Here is a 23974-nt window from a genome sequence, read left to right as displayed (position 1 = left end):
ATAACAGCACTGCTTTTAGAATAAAGATCTCTGTGTGGAAATTGGCTGCTAGTTTTGCCTGCATTACAAATTGTCTGGGCTTCTTGAGAAGAATTCTGGGACTCCTTGGAAATATGATAAAACACTGAATGAATGGAAGAGTTTTTTCTGGGGCTTGCAGCAGTTTTCAAGGTTTATTTATGTTGTAATAATAATTCCTACAATTTTGTGAATTACAGTCTTTTTACTTATAAAATAAAAATGTATCCTTCTGATCAAAAGGAGCAAATTTGATTGGTAAATACTTTGTTCATGTTGCAAACTTTCTTTTGTTTTACTTCAAAAATGTGAAGTATACCACTGTGATTATTTATTTAACTAATCATTTAATTTGCTGCAGAAGCCTTCATATTAATAACCGATAACAAAAAAGTCAAGTTCCACAAGCAAGCACCTCCCTATTGGGGAGAAGCCCACACTGTTAGCTGTACGGCTATCAGGCTGCAGGGTACATAATTGATCATTTTTTAACAATAATATAAATGCAAAATAAAAATATAGTAAGCCATTTTATGTTCTGATGGCAGCGTAGTGGTAATCTTGCTGAACTAGTAACCCAGCGCTCAAAGCTAGTTTCTTGGAGACATAAGTTCAAACCCCATTTCTGCAGCTGAAAGAATTTAAATCCAATTCATTGATAAATCTAGCCAATATTCCAAACCTCATTTAAATTACTTTTTAGGAGGAAATCTACCATGCTTATCCAGTGTGGTCTCCATGTGAATCCAGATACATGTGACTGACTCTCTCACTGCCCTGCTAGCCACTGAGTTCATGGACAATTGGTGTTGGGATGCTCACATGTCAAGAATAAAAAAAGCCTATGACCAACCAACAGTAAATACCACAAAGCGTAAATGGAAAATTATGAATCATGCTAATTATGAAGAAGATTAACAGACTCACAAATAAAACAAAATTCATGGATTCCCTTATAGCACGTCTTTGTTGTACCTCTTTTTTAAAATTCATTCATGGGATGAGGATGTTGCTGGCTAGGTCAATATTTATTGCCCAGAGTGTAATTAAGAGTCAAGCACATTGCAGTGGGCCTGGAGTCACATGTAGGCCAGATGAGGTAAGGATAGCAGCTTCCTTCTCTGAAGGACATTAGTGAACCAGATAGGCATTTCTATCAATCGACAATAGATTCTTGGTCATCGATAGACTTTTAATTTCAGATTTTGTTGATTTAAAATTGCACCATCTGCCAAGGCAGGATTTGGATTAGATTACTTACTGTGTGGAAACAGGCCCTTCAGCCCAACAAGCCCACACCAACCCACCCATACATTTACCCCTTACCTAACACGACGGGCAATTTAGCATGACCAATTCACCTGACCCGCACATCTTTGGACTGTGGGAGGAAACCCAGACACAGGGAGAACATGCAAACTCCACACAGTCAGTCGCCTGAGGCGGGAACTGAACCTGGGTCTCTGGCGCTGTGAGGCAGCAGTGCTAACCACTGTGCCGCCCATGGTGTTTTGTTACAAAACAAAAGGGGGTAGAGGGTAGACACTTTGACCAAGTCAGTAGCTGTCATGAAAATCTTTTAGTTCAGTATGCTGAAATCTTTCATCTGAGCTAGAAACTCAACACAATTATTTTTGTCTGGACTGCCCATTGATTTGAACCTGGGTCCTCAGAATGTGACCTGGGTCTCTGGATTAACAGTCCAGCAATAATCCGAGTAGGTCATTGTCTCCCTCATACTAATGAGAAGGAGTCTTTTGTTGGTTTACTGTGTTATATTCTTATTTTTCCCAATGATACAGGAGAAGGTAATTATTGTCTACAAATAATTGGAGTTGAACCAAAGTTAAACACTTGCCCTGTTACATTAATTAATCAGTTTAGATTTTGCAGGTATCAAGGTTGACTCCTAGAAAGTGGTGAAGTGACTCATACATTTTTAGGCATGCTAAATCTGAAAGAGTGCCAGTCAGACTGTCTGGTGTACTCAGATGCTGATGAATGATTGATGGCCTACAGGCCAATAGTCATGATTTCTCTCACTTTTTGTATCTTCCAGCACATGTTAAGCAATCTTCACAAACAGAGGTCAGAGGTTAAAAATTAATAATTCATGCAAAGGACAGAAAGAATTGACTTTTGTACATTGGGAAACGTGTTCTGGAAGGAAAGAAAATGTCATTAAAAACTGATGGAGTTGCCATGTCTAACATAAATGGTGAAGCAAGTACAGTGGGCTCCTCCCCAACCCTTGTGATCCTATCCCTTCGATGCAGCACCTGTATACCAGACTGGATCATGGATTCACTCCACTCTCTCACAGAAATAACATAGATTTTAGCTAGTTGCCCAGCTAATCATCTTAAAACAGTAAGATATTTGTTAATGCACTAGAATAGATAGATTGCAATTCAAATTCAAGGTATTTAAAATAATTTTAGTAAATTCTTTCTTGAGCTTCGTGTTTGTATGGCTCCTACATTCACATTTGGAAATTACTTTGACTGCAGTAGGATAGATAATATAAAGTTAAGTTTTGGTTAAAACTTTCCATTTATCTATCATTACTAATGCATGGTGGCAATTGGATTAATTCCTCTCTACTCTTCTGTTTAGGTTATTCCACTTTTAACGCATCTCTTCCCTGGAAAATCCAGAGATGAGATTTTGGCCAGTAAGATTGTAGCATCTGCAAGAGCAACATTAAATGCTAGCCTCGTCAGGAAAAAGATTCAGGAAAGGTAAAATACCAGGTTTCATCGTTGTTACAGGTAGCTTGAAGCTATTCCAAAATTCAAGATACATTGTTTTGTGAGACTCTTCCCAGTACCATCATTGTGATAGAATCTCTACTTCCTACTTAAGCCTTTATCCATGGTTTGGACTGAGAATGAGCACAGTCAAAAAAAGTAGACTGACAATGTGTTCTGAAATAGGCTGGTGGAAGTTAATGGAAACTTATACCTGGGTCGGTTTCGGATTAGCATAACATGAGGCAGACATCCAAACAAACCACAAAGATCATTTGCTTCCAAGGCATATCAACAATCTTTCTTCCAAAGGACAATCCAATAATGGAACAATATTCAAGACCCAGCCCCTTTCTATTTTAAAGTTTCCATTATCAGGTCTCATAATGGAATCCAGATATTAGTCTAAATGCTGACTAAATCAAAGTAGAAGCAAACTTTCCCAAAGCTCTGAAACTCCTCACCTGTCTCAATCAGCCAATAAGCTGACAATCTTTACGCTTTTGAAATACAGGCGCAGTGTCACTTTGTCACTTCCTGGTTTACCTTGACTTCTCCCTGATATTTTTCAACGCCAGGTGGGGGTCTCTCAATTAAAGTTATACCTGACTATCATTGTGTATTTCCTTCAGTTAGGCCATGTGATGGGAACAACATCCAACGTAATCAGTTCCAGTTGAATCAATTGGATTTCACCAGGGACAGAAAACCTTGCACTTGCCAACAATCAGTTCATTGATATCCTGCATTTTCATCAATCAAGCTCTGGTGTTTCCTGACAGAAAGTCTAAGTGCCTCCTTTTAGGCATTAAAGACATTGAACTTAAGGACATCCCAAGTGCTGTAGACACTCCCTTTTGAAAGTTTGAAATTTGGAATCTGTCTCTTTTGACTGGATCCCTCAGAGCTTTGACATTGCTGCTTGTGGACATTCTTCTGTTGTATCCATGTTTCTGAGCCAGTTTGATGGACGTGACTAAATGAATAAGTTGCTGGTGGATCCAGCAAGCACCATTACTCTGGTGGTGTGTACATCTTCCCACTTCCAGGATGATGTGATTAACCAGGTGGGCCATGATGATTAGTGTTTGTTCTTCTGGCAGAACAGGATAGTGATAATGATGAGTCCATGTCCGACATATTTGGAAAGGAGGGGAATGCTGTTTGAATTGACACAGATTGGAATGCCTTCCACCTGTGAAGTTGAGAGGCTCATAGCTCCTTGAAAGTAGAGTCGCAGGTAGATAGGATAGTGAAGGCGTTTGGTATGCTTTCCTTTATTGGTCAGAGTATTGAGTACAGGAGTTGGGACATCATGTTGCAGCTGTGCAGGACATTGGTTAGGCCACAGTTGAAATATTGCGTGCAATTCTGGTCTCCTTCCTATCAGAAAGATGGTATGAAACTTGAGTGGGTTCAGAAAAGATTTACAAGGATGTTGCCAGGGTTGGAGGATTTGAGCTACAGGGAGAGGCTGAATAGACTGGGGCTGTTTTCCTTGGAGCGTTGGAGGCTGAGGGGTGTCATTGTAGAGGTTTATAAAATCATGAGTGGCATGGATAGGGTAAATAGACAAAGTCTTTTCCCTGGGGTGGGGAAGTCCAGAACTAGAGGGCATAGGTTTAGGGTGAGTGGAGAAAGCTTTAAAAGGGACCTAAGGGACACCTTTTTCATGCAGAGGGTGGTACGTGTATGGACTGCCAGAGGAAGTGGTGGAGGCTGGTATAATAACAACATTTAAAAGGTGGCACGGTGGCACAGTGGTTAGCACTGCTGCCTCACAGCGCCAGAGACCCGGGTTCAATTCCTGCCTCAGGCGACTGACTGTGTGGAGTTTGCACATTTTCCCCGTGTCTGAGTGGGTTTCCTCCGGGTGCTCCGGTTTCCTCCCACAGTCCAAAAATGTGCAGGTTAGGTGAATTGGCCATGCTAAATTGCCTGTAGCGTTAGGCGAAGGGGTAAATATAGGGGAATGGGTCTGGGTGGGTTGCGCTTCAGCGGGTCAGTGTGGACTTGTTGGGCCGAAGGGCCTGTTTCCACACTGTAAGTAATCTAATCTACACAGCATTTGGATGGGGATATGAATAGGAAGGGATATGGGCCAAGTGCTGGCAAATGGGTCTAGATAAATTAAAGATATCTGATCAGCATGGACGAGTTGGACTGAAGAGTCTGTTTCAGTACTGTACATCTCTGTGACTTTAAGAATTAAGGCTGTTTCCCTTCAGAACCCCACAGAGAGGCTGATCATGTTTGGCATAGAAATCATCCTCTATTTTACTTTGGGCATTTGGAATTAAGGTATTTGCTCTGACCAGACCATGATATCATACTGGCTCCTTACCAGTTTGAAACAAAGATGAAACAGGCTGACAAGTTCTGCCTTCAGTGTAGTGTGAGGTGACATTTTGTCCAGTTTGATACTAGGCAACCTGGTTTTCAGCTGCTCAGTGTCCCCTGTCCAACCCCAGATGCTTTTATAGCTAAACATCAGATCCATGGAGACTCGACCCAGTACTGCCTGGCTGGCCCAGAACATTGCCTGCTCCCAACTTTACTAACAGGGTCCTTTGCCCAGAACATCAGCTTTACTATCTGCCTCCACCCACCTCAGACAAAGAAAACCTTACAATTGTCAGGAGCCCCCAAAGACTCCCAAACACACATCAAAATGTTCAGTGCCTGATCAATATGAAACATTGCAATCTTCCTAAACTTTAACGGTGATGCTCTATTGTGACTCGTTGGTGTTTGGATTTAGACACAATTTTGAATTTGCCATATCGGGCTTGCGTGGGTCATGTGATTGGTCCATCTCTAACACTCCCCTCCCCATTGGGAAACAGGGCTGAGTTGGTCTGGCATTCTTCAACTCTCTCAGTATCCTCTCTAGAGTAGGAAGGTCTGTTAAACAGTCTCCCACTACTAGTCAGTTAGGTTTACAACAAAACAAAGCACAAACTAAAGCAGGTTTACCTTTGCTTGAACCAGAGATAAATATATGGCACCTTGAGGTATCCCAGTCAGTGTTTATCTCTCAATATCACCAGCATAAACAAATTAATTACCTCATTCTTATCTCCTTAATTGTGTCCTAAAATGCAATTTGAAATCATTTTTAAGTTTTAATACACATTGGTCTTCACACAATCATTAAAAAGTATATCTTAAGCACTGTTTCCTTGTTGCCTTCTCATTCAGATTCAAAAGAGATTAAAACCTATTTTTAAAAAATCTGCTTTTCCCATAATTCATGAATTCCTGATGCCCATACACAGTAACAATGGAGATGAGGAGGAATTTATTTTCTCACAGATTGAGTCTCTTTGGAACTCTGCCTGTGGGGGCAAAGTACTGTGTATATTTAAAGCTGAGATTGGTAGATTCTTGATAATAGAGGAATCTAGGGTTATGAGGAAAGGGCAGGAAAGTGGCTGTGAGGAATGTTGGATCAGCCAAGATCCTACTGAATGGTGGAGAAGACTCAAAGGGTCAAATGGCCTATTCCTTTCCTTAGAGTCTTACGGTCTAACCAGCAAAAGAATGGAATGATAGCACGTTCTAACAGGGTATTGTTAAAATCATGTTAAACTCTTTTCTTAACTCAGGGATGTGCATGTAAATTAATTTGAGTTTTGCTGCTTTGTTAATATCGCAGAAGGACCCTCACAACAAATCAAGCCCGTGAGAATGTAGACAGAAAGAAAGATGTGCAGAAGGCAGAAAGCAATTTTGCACCTTGTATAAAAGAAGCAAATCTGTATAATGAAATTGTTGAGAGAAAGAAAATGGTGAGTGCAATTTGAACGGTCAGTCTCTGAGAAGGCTTCATTAATTAATAGCTAAAAATTGCCATAAACCCCACCCATTTGATAGTTTGGACTCCCTTCCTAGGCCTTTGGAGAAGAAACAATTTAAGTGTACAACAGCTGTCATATTGGGGCCAAGTCTGAGCACTGCTCTTTAGAAGCAGCGTGAAGTCTTTGGAGAGGATAGTTAAGACGTATCCTGCAATAAAGGTAGAGTTGCCATTGTCTCAGAAAACCATAGGGCTGCTCTGTCATCAGAGACAGAGAGACAACTGGTGGTGAGTTTAATCTGATGATCACCACACCTCAGGCGAAGGGAGAGTTTGATAATAACCTTAGCTGGTGTGGGAAATGAACCCACACTGTTGGTGTCACTCTGCATTACAAATCAACTAGCTAGCCAGCCAACTGAGCTAACGTACTCTCAGAATGGTTCAGGAGATGTAGGATTACAGTGTGGATAGAAGGGAGAATGTGAATGCCCTCTGAAATGTGTAGGGATGTCAGAACAGAATGAGCTTTCAGCTACATCGACCCCTCCATCAGTGTTTACCGACACAAAATTTGGATAGGCCTGTTTCACACTGGGCTTGCTCCCCACTCTTCCCTTCCCACCCAAGTGAGTTTCCAAGAGCACGTCCACTGAAACCAATATTGGATACAATGACATCCCACTGGCATAATAGGCCATTCGGTGTTAGCTGATCCCTGGAAAAAGGGGCTACTTTACCTCTCCTTTTCAGTGAATGGGAAGTGGGTTGAGAATGGTGCCGAGTACTACAGCTTGTTTAACATGCATAACCTGTGGTCTGTAACTATGCCTGACAGATGATACATTTTTCCTCTGTTGATGCAGCTCACTCAAGAGATCAGAGACTCTCTTCATTACAGGAAACCCCTGCTGATTGACAGACCAAACATCAGTATGATTTTAAAACCGCTAGCTAACCCCAACCAAAGTTCAGAAGCAGCGTCACCCAACAAGCCATGCAAGTGGAAGAGCTCTACAGACACCAACTGAGCAATTCAAGTAACCCTTCAATGCTTCTTCAGTCAATTCAACTAATTCATTTAATAAAATTACAACACTAATGTTTGCAAATACACTACAGTTAAATAGATATTTAAAATCACACGATTGTACAGCACTATACATTGTGCACAGAATTAGAATTGGCATCAAATGCTTTATATTTGATTTTTATAACAAAAAAAAAAGCACCAGTAGAATTGAATGGTTTGTACCTACCAGCATTTGTAAACGCAGTCAAAAAGCAACTTATCCACACATATAACTGCATGGAAACGAGAGCAGTTTAAATGCATCTCCACTGCCAGACTGATGTGGAATGTGAGATGTGTATCCCCACTTTTTTTTTGCTATTATTAAAAGCGCAAATTATTTGACTTTCAAAACTGTCTTATTTATAATTTAAAGGTCTAAAGAAATCTTTCCAGCCCACTGCCCATTTTATTGAAACAAAATACAAAACCCAATGTAACAAAATGCACAAACATAATGTAGGATATTGTTCATGACAAATCTTTCTCTGCTAATTGAAGAGGGATGAAAGCTCTGTTAGGCTTCTAACATACATTGTATGATCTGTGCTGTGAAAGTACTGTTGGGATATATCCAAACAAAACCATCTTCATACTTCGAGAGATGAAATCATTTTTTCCCCAAAAGTCGCCATTGATGTGGGGATTTGCTAAGGGAGTGCGACTTTGAGCAGAAAGCTAGAAGTTGGGGGAATAAGTGAAATCTTAGTTGTTTCTGAAAAGGTCTTGTTTGAATTTCACAGTCAACATTTAACTGTAATCTACCATTTAAATTCAAATTTCATTAAGGTTTTAAGCAGGATTTACAAGCTTTCTACTTGAGAGGAACTGAAATTGGTTTTCGAAGGAAACCAGTTGAAACTGATTTATTTCTGCACCACGGGCCGAGTTAAGTCAAAACCTATAAACCGAGACATCTCAGTGCAACTTAGCACTGAATGCAACTTTGAACAGAGGGCTGGGAATTGGGTGAATAAAGGAACTACGGCAAGAGGAGACTGACTCTAGAGTATAGGAACGGTGATAAAGTTGGTAAAATAAGTCAAAAGGAAAATAAATAATTGAACAATGATGCAGGATAGATGTGTCATGGCTGTCTAACATGTCGCTATTAAGTGTTTGTGGCTTGAGAAGCTTTGACTTGATGTGATTGAACAGATGGCAACACTACAAACGCTGCAATACATCAGAAAGGGGTAAAGCCATGAGGACATTTTGTTCCAGGATACAGACACACTTTAGGATAATATATTCCTCTGATTCGATCATTGGTAAGAAACAAGGAAGTGTGGCTGCAGCTTAGGCTAGTAGAGGGACCTGAGGGACAGAAGTGCAAGAACCTCAGTCTTTGCAATTGCCCAACAGCTTTGAGCTTCTTTCAAGATGGTTGGATGAGAGTGATGGCTATAGGGTGGATCAGCTAAACTAACCATGGCATTTTGGTAGCAGAAACCATTTGAGTGGGGGAATGTGCAAAAGAGAAAGGTTATGGTAAGTAGTGGACTGTATAGTGAAAGGGACTGACGCTGCACTGTGCAATCACTCAAAAGACTGTTTGTTGCATTCATTGTGGGAGGGAGAGGATCCAGTCATCAGTCAATATAGGTTAATGATTTACCAACATGAGTCAGCCAAGGAAAGAGGCTCCACCATTATCACAAGGAGCTAGTCATCAAAACAAGCAGAACCTCAAAGGTTATGACCTTGGTATTATTGCTTGAGCTACTTGACATTGGACAAGTAAGTTTAGAGAAATAATCTTGTTTGGTTCTAGGCTCAATAGATTTCACCGTATTCCTCTTGGTAAAATAAAATTCCAAATCCCATAAACCACCAGCTCATTTTCCTTTCTTTTAGTTTATACTTATTCTCAGTCCTTCTCTCGCCAATCCAGAATATTGTCAAAGCTGTAGAGCATTTCTAACTACACCAACACGTAGAAGCAAGTCAATTTATGCTGTTATCGTATTTCATCCCCCTCAAATCTATGAACTGGTGATTCCAAAGGTGGCGATCCAGATCCTTGTTGCAAGAACAAGAAGTAGTGAGGAACTATACAAACGTATTCCATAATCTTTTGTAATAAAAAACAGATATTATCACTTAGACATTCAGCATGTTCACGATTTGCAAATAGTTTATTTAATATTTAAAAATTGCAGGAAATACTGTTAAGTAATGAAGTTTGCTGGTTTCTCCTTTGAAATACAGTTTTACACATTAAACTATTTGGAAGAGTTTTTTGGAAATCAGTAAACAGACAATACAATATATTTCAGTGCTGTTTAAAACAGAACAATTTACTGAAAAGACAAATTTAAATTTGAGAGTTGGAAGGTTTTGAAATTCCAATTGTGAGCTCCAGCTTTGAAAGGTTTACTGTGTGTTTAATAAGTAACCTGCTTCCTCAAGTCAAAACACAAAAGACCATCAGTTCCCTTCACAATTTAACGAACATTCAACCTGACTTGGTTTTTAATAGAAAAGGTAGTTCCTTACTGACTGCTCTGTTGAGTGAGAAACAACATTCATTCGAATAAGAAACCAAAAGAGTATTAGATGAAGATGATCACGAGCCATGAACATTCTGAAGGGCTTCCAAAGCAAAATATAAGGAATGGAATGGGTTAGGATAGAATGATACTTAGGATAGGGATTAAAGAAATAGTTAAAATTTTAAGGAACTCATTTCACATTAAAAAACATTTTGCGAGTCTCTGTTGATTTTGAAATAGATTGCATCATTTAATCTGGTCTGCAGAGGTCCAATACTGTGTGATAGGCTTGGTTTTGTAAATGTCTGGGAGTGTAAAATCAGAAACTTGACCAAGAAGAAATATCTAGGGGTTTTTTTTGGTGGAAAAAAGAAGATTGATTAACATCCACGTACTTCAGGGATTTCCAGCCACTAAGTGGGCAGGTACAAATTGGCAACTGTAATTTCCCAAAGGAAAATGCTGGAAGTTCTCAGCAGGTCAGGCAGCATCTCCGAAGAGAAAAGGAGTTAAAATCATCAACTTGAAATGTTAACTCAGTTTCTCTCAGCTGATGCTGCCAAACCTGCTGAACAAAGCCAGCATTTTCTGTTTACATTTCCGATTTCCAGTGCCTACAGTATTTTGTTTTTGTGTTGTCACAATCCCCATGTTAGCTGGTCAAATGACAGGGAAAAATAAACCACTAGCAAACTTATTCCTGAATTACTCAAAATGGGTGCACTGTGCTCCATCTCTTTACCTTCAAATAGCCTCAAAATCTAGCTCTCCAACCACTTTCCTAATTCCTGCCCTGCATACAAATCCTAGAGAGGTTTTGCTACGTGGAAGGTGGAAATTGCAGCTATTTATTTCAGTGATTTCATCCTGTTTGAAGTGGAGAGTACAATGCATTGTATCTTGATCAATTCTAGTCCCCACACCCAACACTGGTCACAGGCAATAATTGACTAATGTGGGCAGTGTTATTTGAAGAGAAAATGTTACAGTTGGGATGATTTCCAGATAATAACCCCATCACAATTATTCAGACAATGGTTAGGATCCACCTGATGATTACAAACCTTTCTCTCCTATAATAATGTCCTTTATTTTTTGCAGTGCACATTTGCTTAAATGCAGGGGCCCTTGGTTTGTTAAAACGAAAAAAAAGCAGTCATGCACATATACCACCCTAAAGGAGCCCACCTTTGTGTAACCCACGCAATATTTTCCAAGCTATTAGCCAGCTCTGAGCAAACATAGTCTGTAACCACAGCCAAGAATTCATTTTTTCTCTATTTAATACTTTTAGAACATAGAAGTCTCCCCCATTCAGGATCCATTTTCAGAATTCATGTACAAAAATCAAGGGTTATAATAAAGAAATTAGCCTGATTATTAAATTTACAAATAGTGCAGAGTGCTCAGACCTGTGCAATATAAGAGTTCACTGTATTTTAAAAAAAGGTATCTTTATCTATAAGTCTTTACACAGTCAGCACTGACTGGCAGCAAGATTCAGATGTTTAGCATGCCAACTCAAACAGCTGTCTTCTCATCACTCCTGTGCACTGGCATTGGAAATCTGCCCCTTTGAAGAACTTGACAACTGGTCGATTTGCATCCTGCATTCAGCATTCACTCTTGGGTGAGGAATATTCTGATTCTCAATTCTTTACTGAAACAATTAAACTTTTGGATAGGTTAAACACTTTGTCTTAAAAAAATAGTCCAGTAAAAGATTTTTCATCTTCTTCTGGCCTAATAGTTTATCCCTAAAACAGGACATTAGTCTGAAGGCTAATTGTATATCATCACATTAAATAAGTTAGCAACAATAGTAAGATCTTCACAATTCTCTCCCAGGAGACACTGATAATCCCTGATATACAATTCTATTTTCTGACACACATTGGAACAAGATCCCCTTGGAGTTACAAGAAAAAGTCCAATTTGGCAGAGACAGTCTTGCAGCCTGTTTGAGAAAACAATTTCTCACTCTCTGGGATAAAGTTCATGGACTTAGCGACTTCTGCAACTATTTCATCTGAAGGTTTTATGCCTCTAGAGACCATCTCACTTCTCACACATTCCTTGACATGTTTGAGTTTCAGAGGTAGAAATGGTACAAAATAGTCGACAAGTTGTTCATTTATGATCGTGGAATTCCAGAACCCACCTACAAATAAAGCACAGGAACACATATTACAATGGGGGCAAACATAACCACTTAAAAAAAACTCATTAGGCCAATTTAAGATCTCTCCCTGAAACTAACACAGAGCAGCCTTTGTACACAAGTACAGGTGTCCAAAAAGGCAAAAAACGAGTAAATAAAAGGAGTGTTGATTCTCTAGAGAGTGAGCATAGGGAGTTATTAGCAGGTAAAGAAATGCCAGATGAAATTAACAAACATTTTACTTCATTGTAGAGGATACAAAAGAAACCATCCCAGTAATAGTTGTAAGTCAGGTGGTGAAAGAAGAGGAACTTCTTCTATAATCACCAGGGAAGTGGCACTCAGTAAATATTGGAGCTGAGAGTTTACAAGTCCAAGTCCGGGTGGATTTTATCCTAGGGTGTTAAAGATGAAGCTAATGAGGTAGTAGATGCCTTGGTGTTAATTTTCCACAGTTCACTAGATTCTAGAAAGTAGCAGATATAGCACCTCTATTCAAGAAGGAAGGGATGCAGAAAAGAGGAAGCTACAGCCAATTAGCTTGACAACTATCACTGGAAGCTGTTGGAAATGATCACTGAGGAAGGTTTAGAATTTGAATCCCTACAGTGTGGAAACAGGCCCTTCGGGCCAACAAGTCTGCACCGACTCTCTGAAGAGTAACCCACCCAGACCCATTTCCTTACATGTACCAGTGACTCATGCACATAACCTATATATCCCTGAACACTATGGGCAATTTAGCACAGCCAATTCACCTAACCAGCACATCTCTGGGAGGAGACCAGAGCACCCAGAGGAAACACACGCAGATACGGGGAGAATGTGCAAACTCCATACAGACAGTCGGCCGAGGCTGAAATCGAACCCGGATCCCTGGTGCTGTGAGGCAGCAGTGCTAACCACTGAGCAACCGTGCATGAAGATATAATTGGGCAGTTTTTAAAAAATCAGGATTAGATTCCCTACAGTGTGGAAACAGACTGTTTGGCCCAACAAGTTTACATCGACCCTCCGACACACATCCATTTTCTTCTGACTAATGCACCGAACACTATGGGCAATTTAGCATGGCCAATTCACCTGACCCGCACATCTTTGGACTGTGGGAGGAAACCGAAGCACCCAGAAGAAACCCATGCAGACACGGGGAGAATGTGCAAACTCCACACAGACAGTCACCCGAGGCTGGAATCGAACCTGGGACTCTGTGACTGTGAGGCAGCAGTGCTAACCACTGAGCCACCATCCCACCCAGATCTGGGTGGTGTGTCAACATGGTTTAGTGGAAAGAAAATTGTGTTTAACCAGTTAACTATTTGACGGAATACCATGCACTGTGGATAAGTGGACCCGACTGATGCACATGGATTTCCAGAAGGAATTTGCTAAGTTGCCATATAAAAGGTTATTGTGCAAAGTAGAAGTGCATGGTATGGCGGGCAACAGACGATAGAAGACTGGTCGGTTGGCAGTAAATCGGGTACACACAAATGATTCTGATTGGCAAGATGTGATGAGCAGGTTCCCACAGTGGTCTGTGCTGAGACCTCAACATTTTACAATTTATATCAATGGCTGAGGTGAGGGCAGTGAAGGCATTAGTGGCTAAACTTGCAGGCAGCACAGAGATAGGTAAGCAAGTATGTGTGAAAAGGACATAAGGAGGATGCTGACAAATATAGATGGTGAGTGGGCAAAAATCTGGCAGATGGAGTATGGCGTAGTAAAATCTAAAGTTGCTTACTTTGGCAGATAGAATAAAAAAGCTGAATATTAGCAAAATGGGTAATAACTGTTGCATTCCCAGGTTCATAACGTGTTATCGTGCATGAGTCACAAAACCTTGTTTTGCAGATACAGCAAGCAATTCAGAGAACTAATAGAATGCCGTTGTTTAATACAAGAGAAGCTGAACATATAGAGTGTTATGCTGCAGTGTCCGGAGCATTGGTGAGACTACATCTTGAAATCAGTGTGCTTCTTTGATCTCCTTATTTAAGGAAAGATGTAAATTCGTTGGAAGCGGTTCAGAGGAGGCTTATAGATTGATCACTGAAATAAAGGCAAAATACTGCAGATGCCAGTGATCTGAAATAGAGAACATGCTGGAGAAACTCGGCAGGTCTTTTCATGCAAAGAGTGGTTTATGTAAGAAATGCCAGAAGAAACGGTAGATGGAGGTACAATTACGACATTTAAAAGATATTTGGATAGGTCCAGGAATAGGAAAGGTTTGGAGGGAATATGGACCAAATGCAGGCAAATGGGATTACATTAAGTTTGGGAAATTCAGTCGGCATGGACGTGTTGGGCCGAAGGGTCTGTTTCCGTGCTGTATGACTCTGACTCTATGGCAGCATCTCAGGAGAGAGAAGCTCAGTTAATGCTGAATCCAAAATATTCTGCAGAACTCATACTGGACTTGAAAAGTTAGTTCAGTTTTTCTCTTCAGAGATGCTGCCAGACCTGCTGAGTTTTTCTGCCCTGAACTAATACTTGGAATGAGTGTGTTGTCATTTGAGGAAAGGTTGGACAGAGTGGGTCACTGGAGGTACAGAAGAGTGAAGGCTGACTTCAGTGAAGTATAAAAGATGCTGAACAGACTTGACAAGTGATGAGTCCAGAACTCAGGACGTTTGTTTTAAAATTGGGCATACCCTTTCAAGACAGAGATGGGGAGAATTCCTTTTCTCTCAGAGGGTCATGAGACCCTGGAACTTTACCTCAGAAGGTGGTGGAGGCGAGGCCATGGAATATCTTTAAGGCAGAGACGCTGAAGGTGCGAAAGGTTAAAGGGGAATGTGGAATTGGAAATAATCAGATCCGCCATAATCTTATTGAATAACACAGCAGCCTGAAGGGCAGAATGGTCTCCTCCTGCTCCTAACCCATGTGTTTGTACCTAACAAACCAGAAGCTTCCAGGAGTAAAACCTTTGGGGCTTGAAATAAATGTCACAGCGTGTTGGTCAGCGATAACAGTAACTCCCATGAGGAGCATGTCAAGTAAGGTAATGAGGTGTTGGCAGTGCACGGTTTAGCACAGTACAGGAAGAGGCCACTGTCAGCTCCCCGATATAGCTTGCTCAGTGGTCTCACTACTCTACTCCTTTTGTTTTATTCTTTAATGGGATGTGGGCATCACAGGCAAAGTCCTGAGGGATTTGCTTCGTCATTACAGTCTGCCACATTGCTGCTCAATCCGGAGTCATGTGAAACAATGATCACATAATCAGCTAAGTACAGCAGTTTCCTTCCCTATAGGACGTTAATAAAGTGGGATTTTTGCTTTTTTTTTTACAACTAACAGTGATTTCCTGGTCACCATGAGACCAGCTTTTAATTCTAGATTTATTAATCAAATTCAGATTTCACCATTAACCAGAGTAGAGCAGGAATGCATTGCCCAGAGTGTTAGCCTGGCTCTAGAGATTACTCCAAGACCATATTACTGCCTACCCTCAGAGCCTGAAACTTTCTTTCCCTTCTAATTGAATTTTGGAATGTGTTTTTTTTGTGCTGGTTTGTAAAATATTCCCAATTCCCACAAACGGCTATGGAAAAATTGTCAAATTATCGCTACTCCTTTTGCAGATGACTTAAATCAGACTTCTTGAGCTACTGACCTTCCCACCAGTGGAAGCATTTTCTCCTTTTTACACTCTCAAAGCTGCTCATGATTTTGAGCACCCCTCCATCTAAACTCCTCTTAAGCTTCTCTGCTCTAACGTGCAGTACCTCAGCTTTCCTTCAGCTACCAGTGAATCTGTTCTGCACCTTGCCCAGTCTTTGACATCCTTTGTAAAGTGTAAAGCCCAGAATTGAACACAATACTTCAAATGGATTCAGACCAGTGTTTTACTATTGCTTTACTTTTGTGTTTTGCTCTGCTCTGAATAATCCTCAGGAACCAGTGTTCCTACTTTTTTTTCCCTGAAGGGACACTGGACTTGAGACATTAACTCTGCTTTCTGTCCACAGATGCTGCCAGACTTATTGAGTTTCTCCAACAATTTCTATTTGGGTTTGTTTTTAAGTAGCTGTCTTAATCACATTTTATCACATGAGCAATGTTCACCCAGTCGTCAATTCCAAAAGCTTATGAAGGTAATGAGTATGCCTTCATCTCTTAATGATGTTAAGGAATAAATACAAATTTTTCACCCTAATCTGAAGGAGGTTCATTGTTTTATTAAAAGCCAAAGTACAACAGCCTCTGGATTCCATGGTCACATTCAACATTAATAACATGAAATCCTCCGTGTCCTCTTGACTATATACATAATCACAGAATTGTTACAGGGCTGGAAGGATGCCATGCAGCCCATCATTCTTGCACCAGTTCTGTAATTTATACATTCTGGCACAACGCTAGTGTCGCAAGGTACTACAGAGCTATTGAGCTGTCAGTGTGAATTTCTCACTTGAACCTATATTGAACCTACAGATCCTAAACACAAGTTTGAAAACTATTCGGAAATAAAAGATTTTCTTTCACAAAATGCTAATTATCACATTGTTATAACATGTTGTTTGTATAAATATGAACATATCTCAATTTTATTAAAGAAACGCTCTCAGACATAACTTGTAACTCTGTTTCTCCCTAAAAATGACCTAGATCTTCTTTGTACAGCTAATATGAAGGGCCCTCACACAGTGAAAACCATGACATTTAAATTTCTCCACTGAAAACAGTCAAGTGCTCTGTAAAACACAAAGGTCGCAAAATCTTTTCTTTTCCTTGGATAGATTAGATGGTTTTGAATGATGGTGCAACTAGACATCACTGAAATTTAGAGGGGGGTCTCAGAACTGGAATGTCCGACTGGGAAAACAAACAAAGATGATGTTCTGTAACCAGAAACAAGATGCATATTATCAAAGCATAATGACTGCACTAATAACCTTACTTTTCATTTGTTCTGCAATAGGAATATTATAACTACAGTATCTGAACACATTGGTAAAGCTAGAACTATAATGACTGTGTTCAATGAGGACATACACTACCGAATGAAGACAATACATCGACAATACGGACGTTTATTAAAATAATCCTTCTTTAAAAAAGTGATGACTTACTGAGTCTATTATTGAAAACTGCCTTGGATATTTTGGACTCCAAGTCTTCCAATTGAATTTCCTCCCTGTCCTTTTGAATTTTCCAGAAGTGTAGCACCACGTTGTTTATCTGCTCACCTCCAGCGTTGCTGGTTATGAAACATAATCATGAAAATAACGATAGTGAAGTGAGTAAACTTTGCCATCAACAGCTACACACCACACAATGATCAGCTATTACCATCAAGCCAGTCAGCGGTTTGTTATTCATTGGTGCTAGTTAATTGTCAAGTTATACTTTCTTCAGATGCTCCATTTATATGTCCATCATGAGAGGTTCTTTATGATTCAACAGGCAAATGTTTGATGATCTTTACTGTTGTGAAGATGTGGGTGCACTATACCTTTAAGAAAGTTATTAGCTAGTAGAACTACCTAACAGAATTAAGCGTTCTGAAAAAAAATGTAACATTTGGTCGAATAACTTGATTAGCTGGTTGCCTTGAGACAAAAACAAATTTGAATTCAAATTTGACCAGTTTAAATTATACCCCAAAATACCAACCTCAAGTTTAAATTGAGTATATTGACAATTTTAAAAGACAATGACACAATCTGATACTTTGGGGGTTTAAGACCAGGGAAAGTTGAACAGTTGGGAGGAGAACTGCCAAACCTCCAGCAATGTAAAGACTGCCCAAAAAAAAGCTCTCTTAAAGGTACCTTTATCGATCAGTAACCTGTGAAGCAGAATCCCCAAGAAGAAAAGAAGACATGAATACAGAGAAGAACCGAAAGCTGCATGGTTTTGAGATTTAAAAGTTTTGCTTTGTAAATCTTAATCGGAATTTTTATTGGACCAGTATTGTAGAGGAGAAAGTAAAAGATAGGTTAGAGGAAGGAGTTGCAAATAGTTGTTAGTTAATTATTCTGTTATATTTTAAGAAATAAAGTTGTTAATTTTTACTTTAAATAGTTCTTGGCCTCTTGAATTTTCACAGATTACTGCACGGGATACATCTTTTCTGTGTTGCTGGTTTAAATTAAGCAGGAGGGTTTACCTGTCATAACAGTTTGGGGGCTCGTCAAGGACTTGAACTTGTTTAGACAGATTTAAATAGATTTGGGTGTACAAAAAAAATCCCAGATTTAAACACTTGCAGGTTAGTGTCGTAGATCTTTAAATAAAACATAGGTGAGACAGTGTGTTTAATTTTGGTGACTTGTGGTTGATTAAATTGAAAGTGAGAGAAATGGCTCTTAAAATTGCTAAAGAGGTTCTGGGATTTGAAGATGATTCTCAGGTTTGCCAAGAAAGCTTAGAAGAAACGAAAGAGGCCATAGTTTTAGTATTAACAAATAAATTAGATTTGGGTTTAACAAAGGACAAGAGTAAAGCTGAAATTGTGAGGGAATTACTTCAAACTCTTAGGTGTGTCAGAGAAATAAATAAGTGCAGTCAAGGTAGAAAAACTTAAATTACACTTCAGGAAAATAGAGTTAGAAGACAAACAAAGGGAGAGAGAGGAAAAAAAAGACAAAAGGTTCTTAGCTGAGCAAAGAGAGAGAGAGAGAAGAAAGGGAGAGGAGAGAAAGAGAGAAAGAGACAGAATTTGAACTTGAGAAGTTGTGACTTAGTCAGCAAAGTCAAGTTAACAGGATGGAGATTAAAAGAGAAGGAAATGATATATATAAAAATATGTCAAAACTCTGCCACTTTTTGATGAGAAAAATGTTGAAGCCTTCTTTATCTAATTTGAAAAACTGGCTCGGCAGATGGAGTGGTCAGAGAATTTATGGGTAATGCTAGTTCAGACCAAACTGGTAGGCAGAACTAGTGAGGTATTTGACGCACTGTAAGATGAGGTATCAAGAGATTATGAAGAGGTTAAACAGGCTATTTTAAATACTTATGAATTAGTACCAGAAGCATATAGACAGTGACTCAGAAACACAAAGTAAGAACCAGGTCAGACTTATTTCAAGTTCGAAACAATTAAACATTGTCATTTTGATCGATGGGTTTGTGCTTTGAAAATAGATAAGACATTGAATTGAATCTATTGTCACGTATACCAAGGCACAGTGAAAAGCTTTGTCTCGTGAGCAATACAGGTAGATCATATAGTTAAGTAGCATTGGTAAGTAAATAATAGGTAAACAGTGGCAAAAACAAAAACACAGGTACAAGTGAATCTTAAGAGTTTCTAAGTCCTTTCGGTATTCTAACAACGTAGGGTAGAAACTGTTACAAAACTGGCTAGTGCGTGTGTTCAGGCTTCTGTAACTTCTCCCTGATGGTAGAGGTCGTAGAAAAACATTGCCACTGGGCCTGGTAGATGGATTCTATAGATGGGAGGTTGGCCTTTGTGATTGCCTGGGCCGAGTTCATCAGCCCAGGCCGAGTTCATCAATCCCTGTAACTATCTCCGATCTTGAATAGTACAGTTGCCATACCAGGTAGTGATACATCCAGACAGAATGCTCTGGATTAAAGTTGGCAAGGGTATTCACCGTCATGCCAAATTTCCTCAGCTGCCTGAGGAAGAGATGTTGTTGGGTCTTTGTAACCAGTGCGTCTACATGAAGAATCCAGAAAGCTTGTTGTGGATGACCACTCCCAGGAGCTTGACAATGTCCACCCGTTCCGCCTCTGTGCTGTTAATGTGTAGGGGGACCTTGAGTAACATCCCGTCAAAAGTCAATAATGAGTGCCTTGGTTTTGCCGGCATTGAGAGTTAGGTTGTTCTGAGTGCACCATTTTTCCAGGTCTTCCACCTCCTGTCTGTAGTCTGTTTCATCGCTGTCTGAGATTCGACAGACTATGGTAGTGTCGTCAGCGAACTTGTAAATGGCATTAGTCTGGTATTTGGCGACGCAATAATGGGTATACAGTGAGTACAGTAGGGGGCTGTGTACGCATCCCGGTGGGGGGGGGGGGGGGGGGGGGGGGGAGGTTCCAAAGGCTCTAAGAGAGATTGTTCTGCTGCAGGAGCTTAAAAACGCACTTCCAGAGATGGGAAGAATTCATGTGGAGGAACAGAAAGTTCAGGAAGTGAGAAGGGCAGCAGAATTAGCAGATGAGTACATGTCAGTGCATAAGACAAGCCTCCAGCCAGAATTTTGTCCTGTGAGGGACAGAACTTGGGAGAAGGAGACTATGAAACCAACAGTAGAGAGCACTGGTAAGAATTTACCACAGGATTAAAAAAAAAGCCCAAGAGGGTGGAGAGGTGGTGGAAGGCCTCAAGTGTTTCCACTGTGGTAAAGTGGGACATGTAATGTCACAGCGCTGGTCGTTAAGGATAGGCGCTGTGGGAAAAGATGTGGTAAAAGAAACTAAGCCAGTGGCATTAGTGAAGGTAGTAAAGGAGACCTCAAGAAGAGCCGAGGAACTGCAGGAGAGTGCACAGCCTTGGCACGGGCTGGGGATGGAGTTAGTACTTGATGTCGACAAAGAATTCACCTCTGAGGGTAAAGTTTACTCAGAAAGAATGGGGGAGAAGGACACAAAGTTATAATTTTGAGAGATACAGGATCTAACCAGTCACTAATAGTAAGGGATGAGCAAATATGCACTCTTTCTGATCTGTTACCTGAGAGCATGGTAATTTGTGGGATAGATGGACAGAAATTTAGCATTCCTCGATGTAAGATCAGGCTGGAGTGTCAACTCAAGACTGGGGAAGTTACAGTGGGAACAATTGACAGCGAGTCAGTTCTAGGAATTCAGTTTGTTCTTGGGAATGATTTGGCAGGATCCAAGGTGAGAGTGACACCCCTTGTTGTGGAGAAGCTCAAGGAAGACCAAGAAACTGAGGAGTTAAAACAGAAATATCCTGGTATTTTCCCAGACTGTATGGTAACTAGATCCACTATTATAAGTCACAGCACGAAGCAAAAAATAAGGAGAAGAATATTAGACTAGAAAGGATCGAGGTTAGTTACGCACAGGTGTTATCAATTCCAGAAGGAGTGTAAGTCCCTTGTGCCGGATGGGATTTATCCGAGGATTCTCTGGGAAGCTAGGGAGGAGATAGCAGAGCCTTCGGCTTTGATATTTGAGTCGTCATTGTCTACTAGTTTAGTACCTGAGGACTGGAGGATTGCAAATGTAGTGCCCTTGTTCAAGGAGGGCAGCAGAGATGACTCAGGTAATTATAGACCAGTGAGCCTTACTTCTGTTGTAGGAAAGATTTTGGAAAGGATTATAAGAGAAGATTTATAATCATCTGGCAAGCAACAATTTGATTTCAGATAGCCAACATGGTTTCGTCAAGGGCAGGTCGTGTCTCACAAACCTCACTGAGTTTTTTGAGAAGGTGGCCAAGCATGTAGATGAGGGTAGGGTAGTTGACGTGGTATACATTGACTTCAGTAAATCCTTTGATAAGGTTCCACATGGTAGGCTGTTGGAGAAAATGCAGAGGCATGGAATGGAGGGTGATTTAGCAGTTTGGATTAGAAACTGGCTTTCTGAAAGAAGGCAGCAAGTGGTGGTTGATGGAAAATATTCAGTGTGGAGTCCGGTTACTAGTGGTGTGCCACAAGGATCTGTTTTGGGAACAGTGCTGTTTGTCATTTTTAGACGCAGGCACAGGTGGATGGATTAATAAATTTGCAGACGACTCTAAAGTCGGTGGAGTAGTAGACAGTTTGGAAGAATGTTACAGGTTGCAGGGGGACTTGGATAAACTGCAGAATTGGGCTGAGAGGTGGAAAATGGAGTTCAATGCAGCTAAATGAGAGGTGATGCACTTTGGGAAGAATAACAGGAAGGCAGAGTATTGGGTCAATGGAAAGATTCTTGGTAGTGTGGATGTGCAGAGGAATCTTGGAGTCCATGTGCATAGATCTCTGAAAATTGCCACCCAAGTGGATAGTGCTGTTAAGGCAGCATATGGTGTGTTAGGTTTCATTGGTAGAGATATTGAGCTCCAGAGCCGTAATGTCATGCTGCAACTATACAAAATGCTAGTGCAGCCGCACTTGAAATATTGTGTACAGTTCTGGTCACCCCATTACAGGAAGGATGTGGAAGCATGGAAAAGGTGCAGAGGAGATTTACCAGGATGTTGCCTGGTCTAGAGGGAAGGTCTTATGAGGAAAGGCTGAGACACTTGGGTCTGTTCTCATTGGAAAGGCGGGGGCTAAGGGGGGATTTGATAGAGATATACAAGATGATCAGAGGATTGGATAGGGTAGACAGTGAAAGACTTTTTTTCTAGGATGATGACATCAGCTTGTACGAGAGGGCATAACTACAAATTGAGGGGTGATAGATTTAAGAAAGATGTCAGAGGCAGGTTCTTTAATAGAGAGTGGTAAGGGCATGAAATGCCCTACCTGCTAAGGTAGTCAACACAGCCACATTAGGGAGATTTAAACAATCTTTAGATAAGCACATGGATGATTTTGGGATAGTGTAGGGGGACAAGCTGAGAATAGTTCACAGGTCGGCGCAACACTGAGGGCCGAAGGGCCTGTTCTGTGCTGTATTGTTCTATGTTCTATGAAGGAGTTGAGGTTCATTTAGCAGATACCCTGTTTGACGTAATGGTACAGGAAAAACCTGAACAGGTAGAGGGTCAGACAGAATGTTTCGTCCTGAAAGACTAAGAGACTTTCAAACAGCAAGACAATAAGAGATATGTATGTGGATGCGTACTCCGAAAAGGAGGCAGAGAATATTTTGGTGGGTTATTTTCTGAAAGATAGAATCCTAAGACGGAAATGGAGACCATGGCAGGTTAGTGCAGAGGAGAAATGGGCCGAAGTGCACCAGGTTGTGTTGCCGATAGCATACAGACAGTTGGTGTTATGGGTAGCACGTGAACTACCTGTAGGAGGTCACCTAGGGGTATGAAAGACTCAGGTTAAGGTACAGAACCATTTTTATTGGCCTGCAATGTACAAGGATGTGGTTAACTTTTGCCGAACATACCATACATGCCAAATGGTAGGTAAGCCACAGGCTGTAATAAAACCAGCACATTTGTTGCCAATTCCTGCATTTGAAGAACCTTTCATGTGGGTTACAATTGAGTGTATAGGTTCCTTCCCGAGAACTAAAATGGGAACCAGTACTTGTTAACCGCAATGGGTGTGTCTACCAGATTTCCGGAGGCAATTCCATTACGGAATATCAAGGCAAAAAAGGTGGTAGAGGAGTTAGTAGCTTTCTTCACATGGTATGGGCTACCCAGAGAGATTCAGTTGGATCAAGGGTCAACTTTTACTGCTAGGCTGTTTAAGGTGGTTATGGATAGCTTCAAATCCAGTGTGTATCATCCTGAATTCCAGGGAGCTTCAGAAAGGTGGCATCAGACCTTGAAGACCATGTTGAGAGCATACTGACAGGATTAGCCAAACAACTGGGATAAACAAAACATTTGTATTGTTAGCCTTTAGAGATGCCCCAAATGAATCTACTCAGTTCACTCCCTTTACGTTAATATTCCGGCATGAAGTGAGAGGCCCTTTGAAATTAAAGAAAAATTGACAGGATCAAAGTTGGAGGTCTCACACTTAGATTATGTACTGGAGGTGAGAGAGAGACTAAATTGTGTAGGTGAGTTAGCTAAACAGCATCTAAAGAGGGCCACAGTATAGA

At 40.6% G+C, this 23974-nt stretch overlaps 2 protein-coding genes across 2 annotated transcripts in view; one reads left to right on the top strand and one right to left on the bottom strand.

Moving 5' to 3' along the window:
- Positions 1-7598, top strand: part of LOC132825756 (tetratricopeptide repeat protein 16-like) — a 36257-nt gene extending 28659 nt beyond the window's left edge. Inside the window, exons 11-13 of the mRNA XM_060841220.1 lie at positions 2635-2759; positions 6427-6559; positions 7434-7598. Coding sequence (XP_060697203.1) covers positions 2635-2759; positions 6427-6559; positions 7434-7598 — 423 coding nt within the window. The remainder of the gene's footprint in view (positions 1-2634; positions 2760-6426; positions 6560-7433) is intronic.
- Positions 7599-9803: 2205 nt separating this feature from the next.
- LOC132825700 (torsin-1A-like) overlaps positions 9804-23974 on the bottom strand; it is a 35332-nt gene continuing 21161 nt past the window's right edge. The window contains exons 4-5 of the mRNA XM_060841097.1: positions 17383-17510; positions 9804-12295 (exon numbers count right to left, since the gene is read on the bottom strand). Of these exons, the coding sequence (XP_060697080.1) occupies positions 12051-12295; positions 17383-17510 (373 nt within the window). The 3' untranslated portion in view covers positions 9804-12050. The remainder of the gene's footprint in view (positions 12296-17382; positions 17511-23974) is intronic.

The sequence above is a fragment of the Hemiscyllium ocellatum genome, chromosome 21, assembly GCF_020745735.1.
Source record: "Hemiscyllium ocellatum isolate sHemOce1 chromosome 21, sHemOce1.pat.X.cur, whole genome shotgun sequence".
Lineage (NCBI taxonomy): Eukaryota > Metazoa > Chordata > Chondrichthyes > Orectolobiformes > Hemiscylliidae > Hemiscyllium > Hemiscyllium ocellatum.
Note: the sequence above shows the minus strand (reverse complement) of the source record. Positions and strands in the feature narration are given on the sequence as shown.